Source organism: Orbicella franksi, chromosome 9 (assembly GCF_964199315.1).
Source record: "Orbicella franksi chromosome 9, jaOrbFran1.1, whole genome shotgun sequence".
Classification (NCBI taxonomy): domain Eukaryota; kingdom Metazoa; phylum Cnidaria; class Anthozoa; order Scleractinia; family Merulinidae; genus Orbicella; species Orbicella franksi.
In genome coordinates, this window is record NC_138153.1 from 14,165,920 (window position 1) to 14,190,577 (window position 24,658).

General features: G+C 37.2%; 1 protein-coding gene and 1 long non-coding RNA gene across 3 annotated transcripts; both read left to right on the plus strand.

Annotated features, from left to right (window-relative positions):
• Positions 1-957: 957 nt before the first annotated feature.
• On the plus strand, positions 958-13,559 carry LOC145496755 (uncharacterized). The gene is made up of 19 exons (XM_081476494.1): positions 958-1,148; positions 1,573-1,608; positions 1,825-1,902; positions 2,804-2,863; positions 3,756-3,839; positions 4,643-4,681; positions 5,660-5,701; positions 5,859-5,977; positions 6,824-6,918; positions 7,186-7,271; positions 7,507-7,608; positions 8,063-8,153; positions 8,377-8,431; positions 9,212-9,304; positions 9,513-9,644; positions 9,894-10,019; positions 10,547-10,582; positions 12,727-12,784; positions 13,055-13,559. The coding sequence occupies exons 1-19, from the start codon at positions 974-976 to the stop codon at positions 13,225-13,227; spliced, it is 1,680 nt and encodes a 559-aa protein (XP_081332620.1). The 5' UTR covers positions 958-973; the 3' UTR covers positions 13,228-13,559.
• Positions 13,560-15,433: 1,874 nt separating this feature from the next.
• On the plus strand, positions 15,434-24,067 carry LOC145496972 (uncharacterized). Of its 2 annotated transcripts, XR_014050627.1 has the most exons (6): positions 15,434-15,626; positions 17,812-17,896; positions 18,286-18,409; positions 21,030-21,162; positions 22,182-22,303; positions 22,631-24,067. It is a non-coding gene; the product is annotated as an uncharacterized LOC145496972 (long non-coding RNA). The 2 variants fall into 2 exon arrangements; XR_014050626.1 differs by lacking the exon at positions 22,631-24,067 and having other exon boundaries at positions 22,182-22,624.
• Positions 24,068-24,658: the final 591 nt, after the last annotated feature.

Below are 24,658 nucleotides of genomic sequence, written 5' to 3' on the forward strand. Positions count from 1 at the left end.
TAGCATTTATATAGTTTGTAAGATTGCGAATAAAAACTTTTGCATAATATTTAAATTTTACAATTAACATTCAAATTAAAATCAAACTCAGTCTATTGATCGGGTTGTCAATTTACCTAAAAGAACTTAATAATTAACTAGCCTCCTTTCACGAACAAAAATGGTTTCACGAACGAGTCTCGATTTTTGAATAAGTCTCGTTTCCCGAACGAGTCTCGTTTTCCAAACGAGTCTCGTTTTTCCAAACGAGTCTCGTTATTCAAAACGAGTCTCGTTTTTCCGAACGAGTCTCGTTATTTCAAAAGAGTCTCGTTATTTCAAAAGAGTCTCGTTTTAACAAGTCTCGTTTTCCGAACACTCCGAACGAGTGGATCACTCACGGTTTCTGGTAAACCAGGCTAATAGGACTCGACAAAAATCGTCTCGATATAATGTGTGCTCGATATGCAACGAAGACGTGACTCGTTTAAAAAACCAGGCTCGTTCTTGAAACTTTCGGAAAACGAGACTTGTTTTGACGGAAAACTATTCAAAGAAGACTCGTTCGGAGTGTTCGTTAAAACGAGACTCTTTTGAAATAACGAGACTCGTATATGTATGTATATTGTTCAGGTATAAGCTGGGCAGATCTAAGGGGGATGGGGCAGGTTTAGAGGGTTTGATGTTACATCCTAAACTAAAAAGTGGGGCATTAGAACAAGTCCATATCTCGAACCCCCGTACCTATAATCCAGTATCTGCCCCAGATAAGACGATTTCAATTGATAATTTGATTCAGCCCCCCTGTGGGATAATGATAGTGGCATCATTTAGTTTCCAGCACTGTAATGACCAATCAACTCTAAAAATTTGAACAGGTATTTATTGCACTAAGCAAAACCAAAGAAAGTCCATCAGGAAATTAAAATCAGGGTGTACATTTCTTAATTTTTATAAAACATAAATGTGTTACTGGTATACAAGGAATAACAACATGAAATTCTGGGTTGTCTTAATTGGGTTTTACTGTGCTTTCAAAGGCAATTCAATTTTTCCCAATGGTTATCAAAACCAGGAATTAACTAAAAATATATTATTTCTTTCACCAGTTTCAACAAGACAGTATCTTACATCCTTAGCTCAATCCGGGACCCTGGAGACTGACAATGGTGAGTCAAGAGCGGAAAATTTAATAAAGGGAAGGAAGAATTGAGCTTTCTGAAAGCACAGATTTTTATGGGATAGAACAATAGCATGTGTAGACCCATGTAGTCCTGACCAATACCTGTTGGAATGTAAAAAAAAATTGTGAACTGTAATCATACCCAAAGGCCAGTGCAAAAATAAAAAAAAGCTAGACACTATCAAATCCCACTTCAGTCTTATAATCCTCACACATATTAGGCCAGAAAATTGGACATCTCTACCAGCCGAAGACATAAAAAATAGCTATGCCCTAAATCTGAAAATGAAACCATACCATCAAAGACACCTATATTATTAATAAAAATTTCAAAGTACCACTAGCTTAAAAACAAATGCTTTTAAAATTCCTTTGAGGGAATTCTTGAATCCTGTCTTAATCTATTTCAGATTCCACAGTATCACCAAGAACTGATACATCTCAGGGTGAGAGAATTTCGTTTCCCCTACATGTACATTTGATGTGCTTAAATTCAGTATGGAGGACTAACACTCCATTCTTACTAGTCTTGCCTTTTTGCCCTTTTGATCTTATTTGCAAGTGGGTAAAGCTGTAGAAAATTACTGCAACTATTCTTTGCAGAAAATACAGATGAATTTCAAAATCAAACTATATTTCTCTTGTTACATGGGTTTCAATAGGAGCATGGACACCTACTTCATCTCTTCCCACTGGTCACTCAAATGTAAATCCTGTAATCCAACTGACCATTGAAGATGGTAAGTTGTACCAAGTTGTAATGCCCATGACTATATGTTCGTGTGTGTTTCGAGAAAATAAATTAATCAATCAATCAATGAAATATAAATACTGGCATTAAATAAGATCCAATAAGGAAAGACTATTTTCATACCCTATTATTTAAAATATCATGTCATTTACATGAAAATGGATCTCTTTTCATTGACTCTATAGATTTTGTTGCCTGCAGTGCTGATACAATCATCAGAAAGAATTGTGACACCACAACTTATGTGTGCTGCTGCGAGCTCACAAAATATTAAAAGTGAATATACTGTAAGGACAGACTAAAACAATCACATTACAGTAAAACCCCGGTAGGGATATGAAAAACAGTTCGAGTTGGCGGGAACTCCATTTTTCAGGGTCGATTGAATATCCAACTTGCCATGTTAAAAATTGATAGTTTGCCAAGTTTTTCAGCACTTCAGTATACAGTGACAGCTAAAGGTACCGCATCCAGTATGACTCATAGGATCGGGAAATGACTGTCACTAATTAATATCAAATTGCTGTGGTGTTAGATTTGAGTGTGTTTACCAATTACAGGACAAGAAAACCAAATGGGATGACATCCCTGTTAAGTTACATGAACCAGAATTCGAGTTATCAGGGTAAATTTTTATCAAGGGCAATGAAATTTGGTTCGAGTTAGCGGGGAATTCGAGTTATCAGAGTTTGAGTTAACCAAGTTGAAATGACTGAAAAGTGGGGACAAATCCAATGAAATGGGACTTGGTTCGAGTTAGCAGGAATTCAAGTCATCTGAGTTTGAGTTACCGGGGTTCTACTGCACTGTTAAAACTGCAAACATTTACATACAAATTGGTTGCCACGGGAATGGGATACAACTGCTAACATTGTCTTCCACAACTACAGATGCCGATTTACAACAAAGTCCATTTGAGAATTCTGTCATAGTACTGGACCAAATTCAAGGTAACTCATTTTTTAATTAGCCCATCCAGGCTTTTATCCAGGATTTGAAAAGTGGGTGTCCAAAATGTGCACTAGTGCCTGCTCAAATGGACATTTATAAGGCAACATATGAACAATGATTTTCTTTAAGAATAGGCCATCCACAAGACAACCTGGACACTCATCTGGCAAATTGCCTGAGCTCAGCCCATTGACTCCCATGTCACCCATTGGTCCCTGTGTCAGTTGTTAACCAATCAATGTCGACTGTGTCAGATCAGCCTGGGATGTACCAGTCCAAAGTCATTTTCTCACTATTATCTTATTGAAAAAGTAGAATCCACTACTCTGACATTGAAATTCACTGTAGAGTCAAAGTTCTCTAATACGGACACCAAAGGGACAGAGCAGAGAGTCCGTATTAGAGAACTGTCTGCATTGGAAAGGTCACTATGCTGACATCACTTTAAAGTCTCCACTGACAGTTTAGTGTGTTTAGTAACTAAAATCAGGCTTAAAAGTGACATGTCAATCATTGGTATCACTGATTGATCAAGTGTCCATGTTTTGGAATTGGCTTCCTAGGGCCGAGATTTGGTGTCTGTTGTCCATTTTTGAGAGGGTCCATAGAATAGAATTTTTTTAAAAAGGCAATGTACATGTATGAGAATTTTCGGTACAGAGGAAACTGTCCATATGGAGAGTTCAGCTGTACCTGAGATACTGGAAAATTCTTTCTTTGCTCAATGCATCACTATGATTTCCATGATTTTAGAGATACTAAACGATATTCATTTCATCGCATTTTATATTATAGTCCTCTTGCTTAAGTTAGTTAACTTAAAAGGATTAAAGACAGGGCATTTCATACTGAAAGCACGCATTTATTACACAAGTGTCTTTATTCATTCAGCACAGCAAGAAAATAATTCTTCAGCAGCCAGGGCTGCTGAAAGAACAAATTCCAGCACAAACTCAAGATCCCTTTCTACAGCAGGTACGTGCATGCAGCATAATGTACATAAATGAAATTACAAAATGCATATCGCTTAGCATAGCTACATTGTACACTGTAATGATATTTTATTACAATGTAGATTTATTTATATTTTGCCTCAGAAAACCAGAAACAACAACCACAATACAGAAAATAATACTTAAAATGTACTGTAACATCAACTTGTTGTACAGAGTGGTTAAACGTTCACATTTCTATTACACTGACAGCATGGTTAGTGTGCGAAAAATGTCATGTCTGATTAGGGCTAGTGGGTTTTGCAGCTGGTCTAGAGGATTTTTCCTTCACAAATGAATTTTAGGAGGCAAAAAATCACAAAATCACACACTAGCTGGAGTCAATGTATGCCTTTTTGCTGGTGTCAATCTACACAAAATAGAACACGCTGATTTATACAACAATCGGGCAGTCTACAAAACTGTAATAATAATGATAATGATAATTTCAATACTCACTAAACACGAGTAAAAGTCACTTAATGACTGTAAGTACATGTAGTCAACAACAACAAGAGTTCAGCTATTTACAGTCAACATAGACAATGAAAAGATCCCAGCAACGATGGATTCCTACGTGTATCTTCAACATTGGCTTTGTTTGTGTACAACACTGAATTAGAGGGCAGGTGTTTGTCAATTGAAATCAAATTTAAAGTAGAATAATGGCAAAATGGAATTTTTTTCTTTCTTTAACTGACTGCCTCAGCTTCTTCTGTTGCTTATTATGGCTTTCAAACATGCATTGTAATTTGTGTAAAGGTTTAAACCAGTTAATGTCCGTAGGTTTCCTTGGCACACCATTCTACAGTGAAGGCAACAAAGGTACAACTCATTACATTGTGTTTATTGCGTGGTGATTATGCAATATTCTATTGAATGTACATGTATACTTTAAAGTATATTAATTTATGCTGTTACTGTGACTTTTATATTCAGACATTCATGTCAGGGAAAGCATCCAGTTGGTTTTGAACATATGATATAAATGTAATTATCTATCTGCGTGGTTTTTAAAAACATGTCTACAGACATTTTTTCACTTGGCAACCATTGATGGTCTTGATAAATTCCTTTAATCAATTGATTTTGATACAGCTAAATCAAACCTTGAATACAGGAAATAAATTCAATATCAAATGATTGTATTTGGTAACCTAACACCATTGTTGCCCTTTACCGACTGATCGTCCACCAAAAGCGTCTCTGCATTCCATTCTCAGTAAAGGCACACGCGATAGGTATTTATTTATGTTGTCAAATAGCTTTTTGTACATGAATGTAAAAAGATTGCTCCTTAACAAAAAACTGATTAAATTGTGCAATGAACTGGAATAGCAATTGGCCAAAATTAATTCGCAAACAGTCCATCTTAGCGGTTCGTATTGAAAAATTCGGAGGGCTTAGGGAACCAATCAGAATTGAGCCATATAACAAATATGATTTGTTGATATAATAGAAACGCAAGATGTGTTCTTAGCCTTGAAAGTCATACCTAATAGCTATTATTTTTATATTTTGGTCCAGATATACAGAAGCAAAATGTAGAAATAATTATTACAATGTACATGTTTATCAAGTTCTTGTACAGTCTTCAAAATGTTGTAGAAAAGGGTGGACTTTTGTAGACGGTCCACATACACATATCGACAGGTCGCGATCCAACTTACACAAGCTTACTATGATTTACACAAGGAAACCACAAGATATAATAGATACTTGTTTCAGTTGCAAGGTTCTGGTTAGACCAGCGTTAAACCTATGTTGCGTTCTACTCTAATTAATTATAATTTTGTAAAACAGTTGGAACCGTGGCTGGAGACATGTCACCTCATGGCTTGGGAGGTAAGCTTAAATTAATGAATGCACAGATTAACACAAACATTAAGCTTAGGTACAGTAGGAAGCTTCCTACATTTGTGAAAAGTAAATAAACTGGAAAGTCCTTAAAGAAAAGAATTCTGAATGCAATTTGCTTTGCTTTCTTTCTTTATTTCGGAAGAGGAGTCCAACTTACCTTCTCGTACGAATGAGGTGGTGCGCTGCGAAGAACGTTTGTTGGCCTCCTGCAGAGGAGAGAACACTTCCCTGCCAAGTTTCCTTGTTCACTCTTTCGACGAGGTAGGTAACAAGGGCTTGCCAGCAGTCGCTTGTCTAATATCACTGATGACAAATTACTCAGTCATCTTTTGCACCCAAGAATGTGAAAGTAATTTGCACCCAGGAATGTGAGCGTACATGTAATTTGTACAATTATTAGGACTTTATCCAAATGCGTGAAAGCAAGTATGCACACGCACAGATTGCTGGTAGTTGTAATAAAGAGCTCGCAAAGACTTCTGGGGGGGACTTTCATTATCGCGAGGAATATGGAACAAAACATTTTCCGATCAAACCTGGCCAAGTAGGAGGAATGGCTCTGACCATTTTTATTCCTTTTCATAATTCCCTGCATGCATAAGTGAAGCAAAGTAGGGCAACGAACTGGTTTGCCAAACTGGAGAGGGGAATTTCGGTCGGGCCGGTCCGAATGGTCAAAGTGGGCCACCTCCAAAGGGGTCACGAATTCTGCGATCTTAAGGAACCGAAACGGACCTTTCCATATGACTTCCAACCGAAATTTTGGGGAACTTCGGCATAATATAAAGCACCTCTGATAGTTGCAGGAAAGGAAGCGGAATCGCGATAAACGTGAAAAGAGTACAAAGATAGGAGCTCAATGTTATTTTCTTCAGGTTTAGATCTCTGATCCACTGCAAAGCTAATAAAGCTTTTCACGATTTTATACCACAAACACCCGCACATACAAAATAACCAATCACAACCAACAAAGCAAGGAACAAAAGCAATGGCAAACGCGTGAAGTGCACTCTGGTCCAGTTGACCGGCAGCTGTTAATAATAACCTTATCAGTTAAAAAAAGTTTTCAAAAGCACGACTTAAAAGCATTTTATATTTGCCTTTCAGCTTTGCTGGCAGGCGCGGACGCTTACGATGGCTATCTGCATAGTCCTACTCAACCCCAGAAAGGAGAACGCTGGAGTAAGGGAGGGGATTGTGAGGTATACATGAGCATGCAGTGTATCAATGCTAACATGGCTTTATTGAGTCGGTTGAGAAGGCCGTTGTAGTAAAGATGGAACTAAAGACTGGACACCCGGGTTCACTACTGTAGATGTCCCGGGCGGCACCATCGATTTAGCCGGACTTTATGTCAAAAACTTTGATGCATCTCAATGTTAAAATTATCATCATGAAAGGACAATGTTATAATATTATACCCAGTAGTCACCACTGATAATTCAGTACATTGAGTTGGTTACTTGAAGGGCTCTAAGATGGCTATCGGCGCAATACCATGGAAAGGGTTTGTTCTACTGGCCTGGAGAGACATCCTCCACAGATGGAAGGCGAGGTAAGTTGTAAATTCATCAGTTATCATCAATTAACAAATAAAAGAGTGTGGAGTGTTTCGTTCCACAATGCTTTAAGAATTTTGAATAAATTTATTGAATACTTGTTTAGAAGTTATAGTTCATCGACAACTGCTGTGTTTTCTTACATGTCACTGTGTAACATCAAAGGAGAAAAATAATTAACCAAAGGTTAACAGAACTATCGTCAATTACTGTTATTTCTATCCTTCACAGTTTGCAACATGTTCGGTGTACGCTACACCAGCGATGCCGTACTGGTCATCGTTCCTTCCAGTTCCTCAATGTGGAAACCAACATTGCTAGATGGTATTGAAGGTAATGGATTGTTTGAGAGCTCTGAATGCAGCGTGTAGATATCGTCTCGTCTCCTTACTCTCTAAAAGTATGACATTATAATATACCAGGATGCTCGTAAAGCGTTTCTACCATTGTTCTTTCCAAATTTTGGCTTACTTAGCTTTTGTTGGGTTGTTTTAATCTGTCAGTTAAATTGCGATGTTCATGCCGGGTCGAAATACAGTATTTCTGTAATACTTAATAAGAGTAATTGCCTGGGTACTGGTGGTTAGCAGGGTGAAATTGAATAGAAATTGCATGGAATACATACTTTCCATACTTAATTTCTGCAAAGTAAAGGTACTCCCTCTCCGAATCTCGACCAGTTTCTGAGGGATTTAAACTGAAACCAATTTTCGGCCAGTGTAACATAGACAAAAAGAGTTTTTCATAATTATTATAAACCAACAAAGATGTGTATATGTTACCGTAGATAGCAGTATCACTGCAACAAATATTGAAGACAGGCTGGCGACGGCATTAGAGAAAGCAACAGATATGCTTAAAGTGCTGTCTATACAAAGGTAGGTTTGCTCATTATTTTTCAAATTAATGATAAATCTGAAGGTAGAAAAGTCGCCTCAGAAAACCTTGACATAATGTACGTGTATACAGATTTAATTTTACAGACAATTCTGGAGATATAACGACATAATAATCCTATAATATGATATAATGCCTAAAACTGTTAATTAAATCTAAAAAGCAAATGATATATATCTATGATCTCTGACTACCATTTTGCAGGGAGAAACTCGAAACTTTCAGGAGAGACAGGGCTGAGCAAGAAGATGACTTGCTAGTAAGTAATGTAAGAAATGTTAGTATTGTAATTACAGTAAGTATTGTACGTTGTGTTGTAGTTATTAATTAAATTTAAAAAAAGAGAAAGAAAGGGGCAGTCAATAGGATGCAAATGACGGTGACAAGATTGACAAGTGAATGATTTCACGGGAAAATTCGGAAAAGCGCTTGTTAAGTAGTTGGTGATGTGTTTCGGTTTTAAGACCATAAATTTTTCCGTTTAATGCAACTTTGTACAAACTGTTTGCTGGGCATTTGATGTTAGCCTCCCTGTTAGCACGAGTGCTTCCTTTCCCTCCTCTTAATTTTAATCATTTTGGTAGCTTTTTGTAACATAAAATAGACCTTACAGCGGTTTGTTCCATTCTAATACCATTCTATAATTATTGTGCTACTCTAAGTTTAATACGTTTTCCGTGAAACCATTTTGCAGAAAATGTCTGTGAATTATTGAATAGTTGTCCACTCGCCCCATTTACAAAAGAATTACATCGTGTTATTACGATGTAGCTTGGATGTCCTGTGTCTGCAGGCATTGGTAAAACTTTTACCTAAATTGACAAATAATATTCAATAGGCACTTTAGTAAAAACCACATGAAGAACTGTAATTTCCTTTATCTAATCTGAAGGCCAGCATGAAGCTATTGTCTTTGAAGAACGTTTAAGTTGTTAATTTTTTTTTGTTCTGTTCTGGCAAGTTGCCTCAGGTAGCTCAAAAAACAGACAACGAAGAAATTAAATGTCACTGATATTAATAACTCTGCATTTTCAAACAGAAAGCACAACAAAATGAATCGAACGAGAGAAGGGAAGGAGAGGAGAAGGAGAAAGAGAAGGTAGGAGAGGAGCAAAAATTAGAGGATAACGATGTAAGTTTTTCTTGAATGAAGATTGTTGTGCATTTGATGTTAGCCTTCCTGCACGAGTGGTTCCTTTTAATTCACTTCCTTAGTTTCAGTCATTGTGGTAGGTTAAAAAATAGATAAAATAGACCTTAAAACGGTTTTCTTCAATTGTAACAATATTCCATATGCTACATTAAGTACAATAATTATTTTTCCTGAAACGATTTTGTAGACTGAAGAGAAAGATGCAAGGTCTGCAAGGAGAGCAAGGGTGAACGAAGAGCCGGTGTCGGGAAATGTGATTCGGGTCAGGTCCCGAAACGGGACACAGGAAAGGAGATTTCAAACGGGAGCTCATTTCCAGGTGAGAAGCCGCAGTAACTAAAATTGCCTTAGTTGTATACATGTAGTTGTAGTAACATGGGAGTTTATGGCCCATGTTTTCATGTGAAAATAATCGGTTGTCTTGCGTGTCGACATTCATTTTAATGGAAACGTTCAGTTTAAGTTTTACTAACGTTGACCAGTCTATACAGGAGCAACCTCATTACCAAGCTAAGTTATTCACCTTGTTCCTCATGTTGCACAACCGTCTTTATTCTGTATGTTACAGGAGGTCTACGACTGGGCCGGGGCAGATGAATCCTTCCCGCCCTATTTCACCCTGCATAGGGGCAGTGTGATGGTTTCTCACGAAGAAACAGTGCAAATGGATGAAACTTTAGATGTCACAGAGAGAGTAAGTAGACAATGTAATTTGCTCAGCTTTAAAGTGGACAATTTTTAAAATTTGACCAGAAGCCATAATCGGGGACGGAGACCTTCCCCGATTGTGGCTCCTGATTTGACACAACAATCTAGATATGCTTGATAGTCACAATACTGAAAGTTAGCCTACCCATCCTCGCATACCGGGCGCAGCTAGTAAGGCTTTACGACATTTCCCGGCGAGGCTATAGTCTAGAAAAGTCTAGAGAAACCCAGACAGTCGATCCTCGCGAACGACCTCCCAAAATGTCAAGTCTGGGTGGCCGCTGACGGGAGGTGGTGAGGGGAGGTGGAGACAGGAGGTGGAGACGGGAGCTTAGACCATATTTGGTCAAAATTCGGCCACATTAGCATGTTTATTTTTAATTCATTTATGGTGGTCTCTTTTTAGACTTCCAGGAATGCAATGTTACAAAACATTATTATCCAGTTTTCGATTCATTATCTGTTTGAATGTTAACTTTTGTTTTTACATTCTTCTGTATTTACTTCCTGCAGGAGGAAGAGGAAATGGAGTCACTGTTTCAAACTAAGGTTAGGGAAGTTTTTTTTAAAATGTCCATCATTTAAACAAATCAAGTCTAACCTTGCAATCGGACTTATAACATATATAGCCGATATAGGCGGAGTTTTAACCAATCTTGTGAACGCGAAGAAGATCATAATATCTGCTGCTACATTTCTTTTTACCTTCCATGTCACTATTTACCTATGAATTCGCAGGGACTCATTATTATTGGGCACTTTAATTCGGACTTAGTTGTTAGGAACTTACCTTCAGCCCACTTACTGATTCATCTAGGAAGCTTCAGATCAGCCTCTTCGTGAGGTTCTTAGGAAATTTAACATCCAGATGATAGTCTCCTAATCGAGCCGGGACACTTGGGACCAGGCTCTTCGTGAGCCAGGACACTTGGGACCAGGCTCTTAGGAGATTAACTAAGGGCAATAGACTTCCTAATCGAGCCAGGACACTTGGGACCAGGCTCTTCGTGAGCCAGGACACTTGGGACCAGGCTCTTAGGAGCTTAACTAAGGGCAATAGACTTCCTAATCGAGCCAGGACACTTGGGACCAGGCTCTTCGTGAGCCAGGACACTTGGGACCAGGCTCTTAGGAGCTTAACCTAAGGCAATAGACTTCCTAATCGAGCCAGGACACTTGGGACCAGGCTCTTCGTGAGCCAGGACACTTGGGACCAGGCTCTTAGGAGCTTAACCTAAGGCAATAGACTTCCTAATCGAGCCAGGACACTTGGGACCAGGCTCTTCGTGAGCCAGGACACTTGGGACCAGGCTCTTAGGAGCTTAATTAAGGGCAATAGACTTCCTAATCGAGCCAGGACACTTGGGACCAGGCTCTTCGTGAGCCAGGACACTTGGGACCAGGCCCTTAGGAGCTTAACTAAGGGCAATAGACTTCCTAATCGAGTCAGGACACTTGGAACCAGGCTCTTAGGACCTTAACTTCCTAATCGAGCCAGGACAATTGGGACCAGTAAGTTAATTTCTTTCGCGCACATCAATAATTAGGGTTTTTTCTTTATGGCCAGAGCTCGCCAGTGATGGAAATCGTATTATATTTATTTGGTTTGATCAAATCTATACAAGATCTCAAATTGGGATTTGAAATATAAAATTTGATATGGTTGTTTATTTACGGCGTTTTAGCCATCTAAAAACTTGAATTTTTTTCCTTCCGATTGGTCATAAACCGGGTGAGGTGGAGGTTAATAAGAACAACGAAGTAGGTTGATCTAATATTCGAACCAACAAATGGACACGAGAAACGCATTTGAAATGTACTAGACACTGTTTAGTTCCAACTTCGCTTCAAAATTGTGAAAATTTACAAGAACTATCCTGGATGTGCAGCTTAAGTGTCGGAGCATTTTTGAAAATGGGACGTTTTCGAGATCCATACTTCTTGCGGTGAAGATGTCCTTAATTTTAAGCGTGGTCACTCAGGATCAGGTTCTTTGTTAGCCAACTCACGCTCGGTAGATAGACTTCCTAATCGAGTCAGGACACTTGGGACCAGGCTCTTCGTGAGCCAGGACACTTGGGACCAGGCTCTTAGGAACGTACTCCGGTAGATGGACTTCCTAATCTAGCCAGAACACTTGGGACCAGGTTCCTAAGAGTCTATCTAAGATTCAAAAAGCTCATTGCTGGGCATGGGAGGGGTATTAACGAGTATTAAGTAATTTTTGCTGGATCGCTCGAGACAAGTTTCTTTATGAGGCACCTTACCCCCGGTCGATAGACTTGGACAAGGACACTTGAGAACAGGTTCTTAAGATTTTACCCTCGCTCTATAGACTCTCTAATAGAGCCATAACACTTGAAAGCAGCCTCCTCGTGAGCGGAGGCATCTGAGACCAGATTCTTAGAATTCTTCCAAACTTTCATCCATATTCAAGTAAGGAGTAGTAAGGATACACAGAAACTTAATTTAACCGCGCATTAATTTTCATATCAAATCAATTAATCGGGGCAGGTTCTTATAATATCAACGTAACCACAATACATCTCTTTGTTTCTTGGCCACTTAGTTCGGTAAATTGAAAAGGGGGTATTCTACTCGTATGTGTCAAACAGCCATCCTACGTTTAAAGGGCCCGGGATAACTGTTTGACACTTGTGGGTAGAATACTTCCCTTCTATTTTCTTTCACAGGTTTCCTTCAAGGGGAATTATAATTACCAAGAAGGTGCGCTGTCAAAAACCCTGGAAGGTAAGACCTTTTCATTTAGTTTTATGTTGAAAAAAATGTCAACTCGAAATGTTCATTTAAGGTACGAGGCTACGATTTTCCTTTTGCCTTAAATATCTTTCTCTTTGTTCTATAGATTATTTGTTTCCTTATTTTTCGTGCCTCTTCAGCCATTATGTAAACTAAATACTATTAAAAATTAAATAGGGGGTCTTTGTGTTTGGGAACGATATTTTACGATTACTCTGGGCTGGTTGGAGGTTAGTTACAAAGGTGTTATTATCATTGCAGATGCACAAACTGATGCCAAAGAAGATGGAGACAAGAAGAGCGATGATAACAATGAGGTGCCAGGCACGTCTTTAGAAAGGAAAAAAAGGAAAAGAAAGGACCGGAACAGAACAACAGCCAAAAGACTGAAGAAAAAGAAAGAGAAGGAAGGAAACCACAAAACTGACAACTGATTTAAAAATATGTTCATGTTATTTAAAGCATGGTAAATTCGATGTATTTTACTTAGGATAACATAGATAGATCGTGTTGCAGTTTGTACATACAATAATGCATGTATTTGCCTTAGGATAATATTGACAGAATATCGTCTGAACGAAAAAGTTGCCTACAATCTGCGACACAATAGCCCACACATTGCCGTTGAGATAACAATATTTCTGAATTATTTTAGCCTCGATTTCCTTAAATTTTACCCACTCTCCCTTGATAAATTAGTTTTTTTTTCCTTCTGTGCTTGTACAACATTGAATGCAGGAAAGGGTTGGAGTATTGTATTTCGAGGTGTGGTTGATTTTAAAGTTAAATTTTAAGTCTGGCCTAAAAAGTTGCTTACTGAATTTAGTCGCAGATTGTAGTGACTAGTGACTAAAAAAATGGTTTATTGTGGTATTTTTTTTAGCAAACAAAATACAGACTTTCAAGCGCAAGCTTTTTAAATCGCCTGTATCATTTCTAGCCGAGAATGAAGTGGTTTTCAGAGACGTTATCTATCTGTTTAGAAAAACCGATGACAATTTTCTATTAAAAGAAAAGCAAGATTTAATTTCTCATGCACAAGGAACCGGGCAAGCGTGTGAGAACCTGGATTCTGCATTTTGCAACAAGAGAGTCATTTATTCATTGGACACTCTGCTAATGGCACCAGTCGCTCATTCCATTTATTTATTTCTTTATTTATTTTTGTTGAAAAAATCTAGTGGAAAAGGCTTTTCCTTTTAACTTCCCACCATTCAAGTGGAAGGCGCCCGTAAACGTTTATCCCTGATGGCTTCTTCAGTCCTTTTGGAAGTTTATGCTGATCTCCTCCTCAAAACTTCGATGGGCAATTTTTGTTTTTATTCTGACAAATAATATCGTTTTCTTATTTAATTTATGAAACACGGATCGTTTATTTAATTGTTTACCAATTATGTCTGTGACTCAATACTGAGCAAGTTGCAGTTTGTAGATAGAATGGTAGAAGCCCTTTATGAAACCTATGGGCTACCAAATTTGAGTTACTGTTGAGAAAAAAAATTTTAAGGATGCAAATGATTTTTAATGACAGAAAAAGGCACAACTCATGGATAAGAATGTTGATTTAGAATCATCTTTTATTTCTTTACCTTATGTATTACACAATGTAGCTTTCATGATGTAGTTTCTAGTACAACAATTTAAAGCAAGCTATTAATATTTGGCCAATCAATTTCTTAGTTATTCATGAAATAAAAAAAAAAGTTGCCAAATATGAAACTGACAATTACATATTTCAAATAAACCCTTCCGCGCCCCATGTTCAGATTTCCTTTTGGAGATGAAAATTTTTCGCGTTTCATTTGTTAAATTATCAAGGCTTTTGGCACCATCCATAACAATTGAAGTGGCTTCAAGGTTAAGAATTTTTAAAGTCACAGTTTCTGGTTGCCTTTATATCGTTTGTAAGACTGCGACTAAAACGTTTTGCTTAATATTTAAAATTTACAATTAACATTGAAATTAAAAGCAAAATCAATTAGTCGGGTTGTTAATTTAATGAAAAGACAATGAACGTAATAATTAACTAGGCTCCCTTCACAAAAGAAAATGGTTTCACGAAGTATTTTTGCTAATAAGTCTCGTTTCCCGAACGAGTCTGGTTTTCTTAACGAGTCTCGTTTTAACGAGTCTCTGCCGAACAAGTCTCGTTTTAAATCTCGTTATTCCGAACTTATTCCGAACGAGTCTCGTTATTCCAAACGGGTCTCGTTTTTCTTTTTCGAAGGTGTCTCGTTTTCCTAACGTGTCTCGTTTTCAACGAGACTTTCAAAACGAGACTCGTTCGGAAAAAGACTCGTTATTCGAAACGAGTCTCGTTTTTCCGAATGTTTCTCAAACGTGTCTCGTTTTCTGAGCGAGTCACGTCTTCATGGCATATCGAGTACCCATTATATCGAGACGATTTTTGTCGAGTCCTATCAGCCTGGTTTACCAGAAACCATGAGAGATCCGAACGAGTCTTCTTCTTTGAATAGTTTTCCGTCAAAACAAGTCTCGTTTTCCGAAAGTTTCAAGAACGAACCTGGTTTTTTAAACGAGTCACGTCTTCGTTGCATATCGAGCACACATTATATCGAGACGATTTTTGTCGAGTCCTAGTAGCCTGGTTTACCAGAAACCGTGAGTGATCCGAAAAGTCACATGATTTGGTCAGGTGATGAAGAAGAGAAATCAAACATGTCCGAGTGTTACAAAACAGTAAACACAGCGGGAAAAAGTGGTTGATTCGTTGATCTGTCGAAAAGATTAGTTCAGTTCAGTCTTCACAACTTTTGCTGCAAGTTTCTGCCTGGAAGATTTACACTGGCCGAACTGATGTTGCCAACTTGCGGTAAGTGAGTTTTGTTGTTGCGTTTGCTATGAAAATTAACAAGTTGCCTCGGCGATATAAGCTTATTTTCAATTGGAATCCTTTGAAAGTCTTCCTTATTTGAAGCCATGCTGTGAGACAATTTATAAATTGCATCGTTTTAATTTCTCTCATCTCTAAACAATAGCAAGTGAATCGCTTTGTGGAGGTTGTTGTGAGTTGTAAACAAATTAAGCTTTCTGTCGATTTTCGCCGTCAACCTAAGCTTATAACCTCACGTCTAAAAATAAGCTTAACCAAAACCGTATTTGTAAACACGGCCGGGCGAGTTTTGAAGTTTTCTCTGTGTTAGTTGGCACAGCCGCCTCGTAGACTGCTAAAATTTTTTCTTCTGTTGTTGAAAACCAAGAAAGGTGTACAAACAGGATTTGCTAAATTTACTTTCAACGTTCCTATGTGAAGATTTGCATATTGTGATTATAAAGTATGGAGATTTCCTCGTTTTGTTAGTTCAGTTTATTCGGTTTGGCGAAATGCTTGGGTGAATTCCCAGGTTAATTTGGCTGAAGACTGGCAAAGCTACCGCCGATAAAATGACTGCAAAGCTAAATTAAGCCGTCGGCAAAAATGCACACTGTAATATTCAAATTTATTAAACTTTTAACACTGCAAGGTTAAACGAATTTTCTTTATCCTCTCTTTCATTCGGTTACCTTTCAATGAGAAGGATTTGCTTTTGATACTCAGATGAAGTGATATGCATAATTATTGTGTTTATAATGTAGATTTCCTCGTTTTATTTTGTTGTCAGTCCAATTAGTTCGGTTTGGTGAAATGCTTATATAGTCCAAATGTCGAGTAGACGATTGTGCATGTAAATCCTGTGTGCAAATAAAGCTCTACTTTCATTTTGATTTACTATTTCATTTTATTAGTGCCACTGCTTTTGGTTGGGGGTACATGGGTTATTCCCCAAATATGCAGTATTTACACTTAATATGGAAATGTTCCTCAAAAGTGAGATAGTACTAATGGAAAAAAAAAATGCGAAGAGCTTTACTCGGTAAATTGAACAGTGTAAATGACATTTACATACTTAGAAAAAATTTAAGGAGTAGAAGTTCTTGCCCTGACCATTTCTCGGTAATAGAAATAAGTTTTACATACATACATACATACATACATACATACACAATTTAGTTGGTGAGAGCGCTCTCCTCTCTCCACACACACACACTCTCTCTCTGCTCTTTTCTTGACACTAATTTTGTTATTAACTACATTGTAACTCATTAACCGAATGTCACTCACTGTTTGCTTTGTTGTGCATGCATACTTTTTTTGCTCGTCAAAGAAAGTTTCAGTTTCTTCCTGGCTGTTTCCTTTGTCCTGTCCAGTACCAATTCCTTTGTAATATAACTTTCTGAATTCTCTATTCTCCTTAAATTTTATCTTGTCAGGGTGATAGAATGCACTCTCAGAGTGTTCAATCAAATGTTGTTTTCAGTCGCTACAATTTTCAGGAAAAAAGCAATAGTTTTCTTAATTTCCTTTTACTTTGTGTTAGGGCCTTTTAGCATGCTCGTAATTGACCCATGGGCATAATTTTGAATAAAGTAAAGAATTAGATCTGTTTTAGTGTTAAGTATTTTTAAATTATTATGAATTACATGTAGGCATTTCTTTTTAGTTTTTATTTTTTATTTTAGTCACGTGATGTTTTATGATTTTACCGACGTATACCATGTAAATGTAAATAATGCACTAGAATTAGCCAATCAGAGTGTGCATTGTATCACCTTTAAACACAAACCATATGTAATAAATGTATGTAAATGATATTTTTATGACAGAGAACTGAACAGGGCAAGAACTTCTCTTTCTTTTGTAAATTTATATATTCATTCCTCTCATTGCTGTCAAAATGTCTTAGGAACCTTCATTTTTGATAGTCCATTATTTTCCACCATACCTAGCACAGAAGCTCACAAAATCCTAACTAATAACCAACATTTGTGTATCTCTGGCCTTTGCTGTGTACTACGTGTATATTCTGTTCTCCTGCCTTAACTGCTAGAAACAATTTTGACAGAGCTGTTTCAACAGTTTCACTTAAATTAATTCCCAGTAACAGCGCTACATGTGGCAGTGTTATTGGGTATGAACTTTATGGAGGGGTTAAATTTTTATTTTTTTATGATTACAGGAGACAACAAAATATACATGTGTATACATAACCTGATGTTGGTGTTGGTTGCGAATCGTAGTTCATAATAGTCATCCTATTACAGGTAAGGGGGAAAAGTTCAGAAAGTTTAGAACATCTCTTCCCCCAGCACACCTTCTGTCTACAGGTGCAATTATTGGGAGGTTATATATATACATATACGAAGAGTAATGTAAAGTTATAAACTTAACATTAAAATCTGACATTTGAATGCCTCCTTTGCTAAAATTAGTCACGATTTAATTGTTATCGCTCCCTGTGAATTCATAGAGATTTCAGAGGCAAATTATCACCTAATGTGGAAGTCCTGTCTTCAAGTTAGGGAAAATGACACAAAAAAAGTTACAGTGAAAGTAAAGAGAATTGTGAATGTTAATGTGGTGTACTTTGTACATCATGTAGAGGTATTTGGTGAGTGCCAAAGGCATAACATTTCATGCATTGCTTTTTCAGGACAAATTATATAACAGTGATGTTTTAAGGTGTGATCACAAAAATAGTGAGTACAATGTCCAGGCAGTACCAGTTTATGGAAGGCATATGCAGACAGTAAGAGGAACTGTAAGCATAATACCGGGTAAGTTTGTTTTATGCTTTTGACTTCTTGTACTTGGATTTTGTGTCATTTCATCACAAGAATAGCTGATGAAAGATGCAATAGTTGTTGCAGTTTATTTTTGAAGGCAAACTTATAAGTCTGTCTATGCTGGATAACAGCCATGTGTAAACTGAATGTAAAGCAAACACTCTGTGAAAGGTGGGGCATCCCTAAAACCCAGAAACTGGAAGCCGGAATCCAGAACGAAAAACTGGAATCCAGTAACCGGAAACCAGAATCCACAAATCGAAGAAAACAAGTTCTTCAAATACTCGAAAATTGTTTTGCTTAGGTTTTTGCCTGTAAAAAATAAGCGGCCAAGTAAAAAGGACCTCAAACTGACACAAAAATTCCCCATCTGTTGAAATGCGTGCAACCGTTATTTCTAGTGAAGGCTATAATTATGAGAATCTTAGTAAAGTGCGTCATAATTTAATTCCAAGCACCCTGAGAGCGTCTAAAATAAGCTTGCTGGCAATTAACTGCACGGCCATGGTCCGAGCGCAGTTCATGTTCTACCAGTGTTTTTTTTTTTTTTTTTTTTTTGTGGTCGGTGACCAGACCCAAACTTCCTCTCAGCCAAATTTTGAATCACGCAACCTGTGATGTTTATTTGCCATAAGCTGTTGAAACGTTGATACAAGGACAATGTTACGGATATTGTTTTCTTTATTTGTGTATAATATATATTTCTTCTGGTTTTATCGAAGCGTTGGATTCAAAGGGAAATAATAAATACGCTAAAAACGCTAAAAAAGGGTATTACGTCAGCCATGGAATGCGCTGACGTTGCAGCTTTCATTTTCGCTACATGACAAATGCACTGTAAGATAATGTTTACTTTGCAAGTTTATTTTGCCAGAAGCGATGGTCATTAATTTATGTGCAATTTTGTGAGTATTTCTTGTGGGTTTCGGCAAATGAAGTGAATTCTTTGGCTGTTTCATCGCAGCGAGTTAAGAGATTTGGAGAAAAATTAAGTATTTGCCGAGGTAAACAAGAGCTTGCCGGAACTTGTAATGTTTAAGTCAGTGCTAGGAGAAAAAACACAACCGTTCCAAAATTAGCTGTGGATAACATAAACCCCCCTGATTGTGTGACTTGCGTGACCACTTCAAAGCGCAAGCAAATTAAATTTTGACGTTTCAGGAAGAAAGCTGTTTATTAAAAGCTTTATTAATAGTGTGACACTCGTTTCCTTTTGTATCATTCATGGGCATGTCCCAAGTGAACTTCCAGATTAAGACCATTACATCATCATGGATTTCACAAAGGCTAAGACTGATGGTGCAATAAGATATGACACAGTTTGTGTTGATCAAGTGATGTGTTTACAGTAATCAAAGGACTGCTTTGGAATGTGCACTGCGTTGTGACTGTAGTATTAACAAAACAGTTAAATTTTAAAAGTGCGGTTATAAGATTTAAAAGATCTTCTTGCCATTTTGTTTAATAAGTGATCTGCAATTTACCAGAGGTATAAATTTACCCTTTATGTCTAGTAGATACTGAACAAGATAGAAAATGTCATAGAGAACAGGATGTCTGTCAGTGGCAGCCCCCTGTACATTGACGGTCACGCCCCCCACTTTTGAAGTTCAAAGGCTAACCTGGCTCATCTTAATATAATATTTGATTTGTCCAACAGATACCAAACTAGTTCCGGATCAACACTATTTCCACACCGATACTGTGACAAATCAGCATTTCATATTCTTGGCGGCCATCATATTAAAACAATTTATAGAAATGTTGCACACTTTAATTACTTCCATCTGCTTCTCACTTGCTAACAGATTGGACCACATGTTGTTAAAAGATGCTTAAAGACTGCCAGAAACTCACCACAATAGCTTGTTGTTATTGTGCTACTCACCAGTCTTCTCATAGCAATTTGATCTAGACAAGAACTGCACTCTCACCAGAACCAGGTTGAACAAAAGATGGGTAACTAAGCCTTTGAGCAGGCTCTTGTGTTTGGGCCGGGGACATGAGCGGTAAAGCTGCATGAAGGCACTTGCTGACATGCCAATGCAGAAAAACACTAGACACTTATTTAGCCTGCTCAGGCACTAGAGACAGATAGTAGAGCCTGCTCGCAGGCTATGAGTAACTATCCACCTGAAAAATCACTAACCCTGACTGGAAAGTGATTACCCAATGGATAGCTTTATCCAGCTTTTGAACAATTGGGCCAGATGTATAGCTAAGGGTTGTTGAGAACTAGTCAAAAATTTTTTAGCAATTACAGTTTGTAGCTGAAGTAAAGCCAAGAAAGTAAATAACAGCAAAATAGTTTTTCCCCATATTTATTTATTAGACATTGCTGAAGTGAATTATTTCTATCATCATTCATAATATCTGGATTCAGGATTCTAGTTTCCAGTTCCGGATTCCGGTTTCCGGATCATTTTTTTAGGGTTGTTCTTAATGATGTATGTGCATGTTAATCTTGAATAATCTGAAATTTCAGAGAGGTTAAGAATATCATATCATATCTGTGATGGTTCTGTATCTGTTGGTGTGCAACGATCTACACCAATATTTCAACGTAATAATGTACAGTGTATATTAATTAACCAAATTATGCTGTTTTTAGTTGACCAATGCTACTATTGTAATGTGATGTTGAAGCCCACAAATTGACAAACATGCCCAGTGTCAACTTGTCAAATATATGAAGTCGCCAGACAGTCTAGATTACAAAATTTTCTGAAAGTTGGAATTACCAGGTAAGATATTTCTTAAACATTATTTTGTAATTAATGATTTCTCAGACATTGTTTTCTTCAAGAAAAGATTCATACCCCACATGGAGGTTTTTTTCTCTATTAGAGCTCTATCTTCCTGATACTTTAATTTGGAATTTTTGAAGACTGGCCATGAATGGGTGTTGGGTGTGAATATCTTCTGGTACTGCACATTCAGATTTACATGTAGTAAGCAAGAACATCAGTATTTATCCTGACAAAGTCTGATTTTCTTTTGGAAGCTGAACTCATATACAGTTGTACAGTTATATTTACAACCAAACAGCCTGGATGGCCCTTTGATTGGGACTGGGCACATTGTTGTAACTTGCAATGTTCCAGTTTCTTGTTTAAAGCAAATTGCATTTGATCTCAAAAGCAAGTCGCCAAGTTCATTTCAGTTATTAAGTTTTCTTTGCATCTCAGGGCAGAGCCTGCCACTGTGAAAGTTGGGATACCAGCCCGGGGGAGGTACTTTGGGAATTTCTGGGTGGGGATGTGCCGCTTGGACCCTGGAACCCTTAGCCTACACCAGAGCTAGTTCAGCTGAATTTTGCTACCCTATACTAGAGTAAACTCCCCAAATCCCCCCATCTATCAACACTGTTGAGGCTGATTTGCCTAAATTTAAACTTGCTGATTTGATTTTTTTATATTTTTGAGTGGCAATTCCTGATTTCCTTAGTCTAAATAAAATCTTCAACCAACTAGTCAATTTTGTGAAAAATGATATCCTATTCTAGACCCAAACGCTCTGATTTATATACCCTATCCTAGAGTAAACTGCTTGAAAACCATACCCTTCACAGCGGTACATACCTATATAGCCCATATATGGCAGTGCCCCCCCCCCCCGGGGGTACCAGCCCCTAGCATTTGATTCACTAACACTCAGTAAACAACTAACAATGAAGTACACTGTATATCAAAGAAAGGAATGTCATCTGTTAGTGTGTAAAGATTATAATAAATTATAATCGATGTTTTTATCTGAATAACAGTGGTGTTCAAGTAGCAGCTACAGTATGATTACATGTCTGTTCCTGTCATTCAATATATGAACAGTTTACACATGGGCAGCCTGTATTAAGACATCAAAGATTTTCAAAGCAACCATGGCCTGGTGAGATATTTCTGAAGAAATATAAATTTAAAGTCCTTATGATTGCTTATAGGCATTGATTTTTATTGTAAACAATATCTTACTGAGTGTATTTTTCTTGTGTACTAATTGTTGTAGAACACAGAGATCACTATAAGTATGACAGAGATATTAAAGTGTGAAAAGTTCTATAAACAAATGCATGCAGGAACAAATTAATTTATGATGGATGCAGCTTCTGAGAGATCCCCAATGTTAATGGAACATACACTGTACATACATGCAAAAGAGTTCAATAATTTATTACTTAAGATTGCAATGATTTGTTTGGTTTCTCTGTATTTACAGACAACTTGATGGGATTATAATTTCTGCACCAAGGTCATTGAATAAACTGGCTTAGAAGTTGAGTTCTGCAACCCATCCTGTGTTGTAATATCATGGCTGCAACATTGTGACAGATACACTGTATTACATTATTAAGAAACACATATATTAACTTATTATTTGAGGTGCCTGTTAAATTAATCAGTTTTTCTTAGAGATAATTTACTCATGGTTTATTTAAATAATTGCTTTTTTGGCTTTAAAATGATATTTATCGTGTTTGTAAATCAATTTTGTGATAATCTGCATTGGACATGGCATAAATTAATATTTTGCCAACATGAAATGGAGACAGACAGCCTTGCCATTCGCAACGTCCAATAAGGCTAATTTGTTCCCTACTGTTGTACAAATAGTGTTCTCTTGTTTATAAATTATTTCAATCTGTTGTTTAAATGATTGCCTCATAACCCCTATGTCCAGTTTGGTGCATGTAGGATATTGATGTATTGTTTATCCATTTTGCTGTAAGTTATCTTAATTGATGTGTCAATCAAAACATATCTTGGACATGCTGGGCTCTTCTGACAAATGTACCTATGCCTCATAACCTTTGAGTGCATTTGGTTGTGTAGTGCAGACAAAATACATGTACATAATATAACTTACTCTTAGCTTGCTTATAATTCTTGGTATAATTTAATCATAGCAAAATTAATTAATGGAACCCAATAACAGCTCCTGTAGTCCACAATCTCAGTCAAGAAGAAGAACAAATCACATTGAAATTGAATAATAAAATTATTATTAGAAGCCTGTGCAAGTATTCATGATCAGCAAAAAAAATATCATAATTACCATTCATGCAAGAGTGATTTTGCTTATTGCAAACCCTTTCAGCAGGATGAGACTCCAGACAAAAGTGAAGATGGCTAAATGTATCTTTGGGGACAAGTTAGAAAACAAAACTTTCCAACTTTTCAGTAATGTATACTATTTTGGTATTTTTGCGAGATTTCATTTGGTAGAGATTTAGGGACTGAGTATTGTAACCACTGCATTTCAATCAGTCCCCACAGCAAAAAAATGTTTAAACTTCTTTTGTGTGGGAGTCCCCATGTTAACTAAGAAAGAATATAATGATTAATAACAATGTCTTGTCTTTCTGAATAAGGTAGGAAAGAACAGGAAATGCCACCAAAAAGCACAGAAGACAGTTCTGTTATGTGATCAAGATTTTTAGTGGCTTCCCAGAAATCCTTGAAATCATGGCTCTATATTTCACAATCACACCATCTTACACCTCGATCTGCTTATGTGATCCTATTTCCAGCTGAAACTATTAAATAGTTCGCAATTTACCTCACATACATGTTCGATTATTTTCATTAGTAACAGCATTCCGAAAAAATAACTGAGGAGTTCCGCTTTTAGGCTCGGCTAAATCTATATATTAGTACAGTTTTAACACTACTGTTGCTAACAATGGTCTCCGTGAGCCATATCTACTGCAGACAAATAGCTCGTTTCCATTGCGCTTGTCTGAGTCACAGTGGAAAATTAATTTGGGTCAAATTTTTCAAAATTCCGAAGCAAAAATTTGAAAGTCAACTTACTGTCATCAACCCGTGCTCTGTTCTATGATAAAGCACACTGCTTCAGCCATTCAGAGCGCGCGTTATATGGAAACTTTCTTTTTTTTTTAATTATTATTTTATTTTTTTTTGGAAACTTTATTATAAAACAAAATAAATTATTATTCGTCCCTCAACTTCGATGCGATTACTTTCGCGAGTTTTTGCTTTCCGGTTGCGGTTTTAGATTTTCTGTGGTTTTTTAGTCAACAAAGATGAAAACTTTGCCCAAGTGCGACCCATGCCTTTGTTGCAAGGCTTAGTATAAGTAATAAATCTGTCAACAAGTAACGTAAAATAAGTGCGACCCCCAGTTCCAAATTTTTGCGGATTGCCAAAATTTCGCCAATCTTCAAAGAAGCTGAAGTGCTGCCCCGGAGGCTTCCAAATTTTGGCAAAGAAAACAATTTTGTTT

Excerpts from the sequence above, each read along its gene's own strand:
- LOC145496755 (XM_081476494.1), top strand. The coding sequence starts at position 974 with ATGAAATTCTGGGTTGTCTTAATTGGGTTTTACTGTGCTTTCAAAGGC. Across the intron at positions 9,305-9,512 it reads AAAAATTAGAGGATAACGAT|ACTGAAGAGAAAGATGCAAG; the intron begins GTAAGTTTTTCT and ends ACGATTTTGTAG. Across the intron at positions 12,785-13,054 it reads GCTGTCAAAAACCCTGGAAG|ATGCACAAACTGATGCCAAA; the intron begins GTAAGACCTTTT and ends TTATCATTGCAG.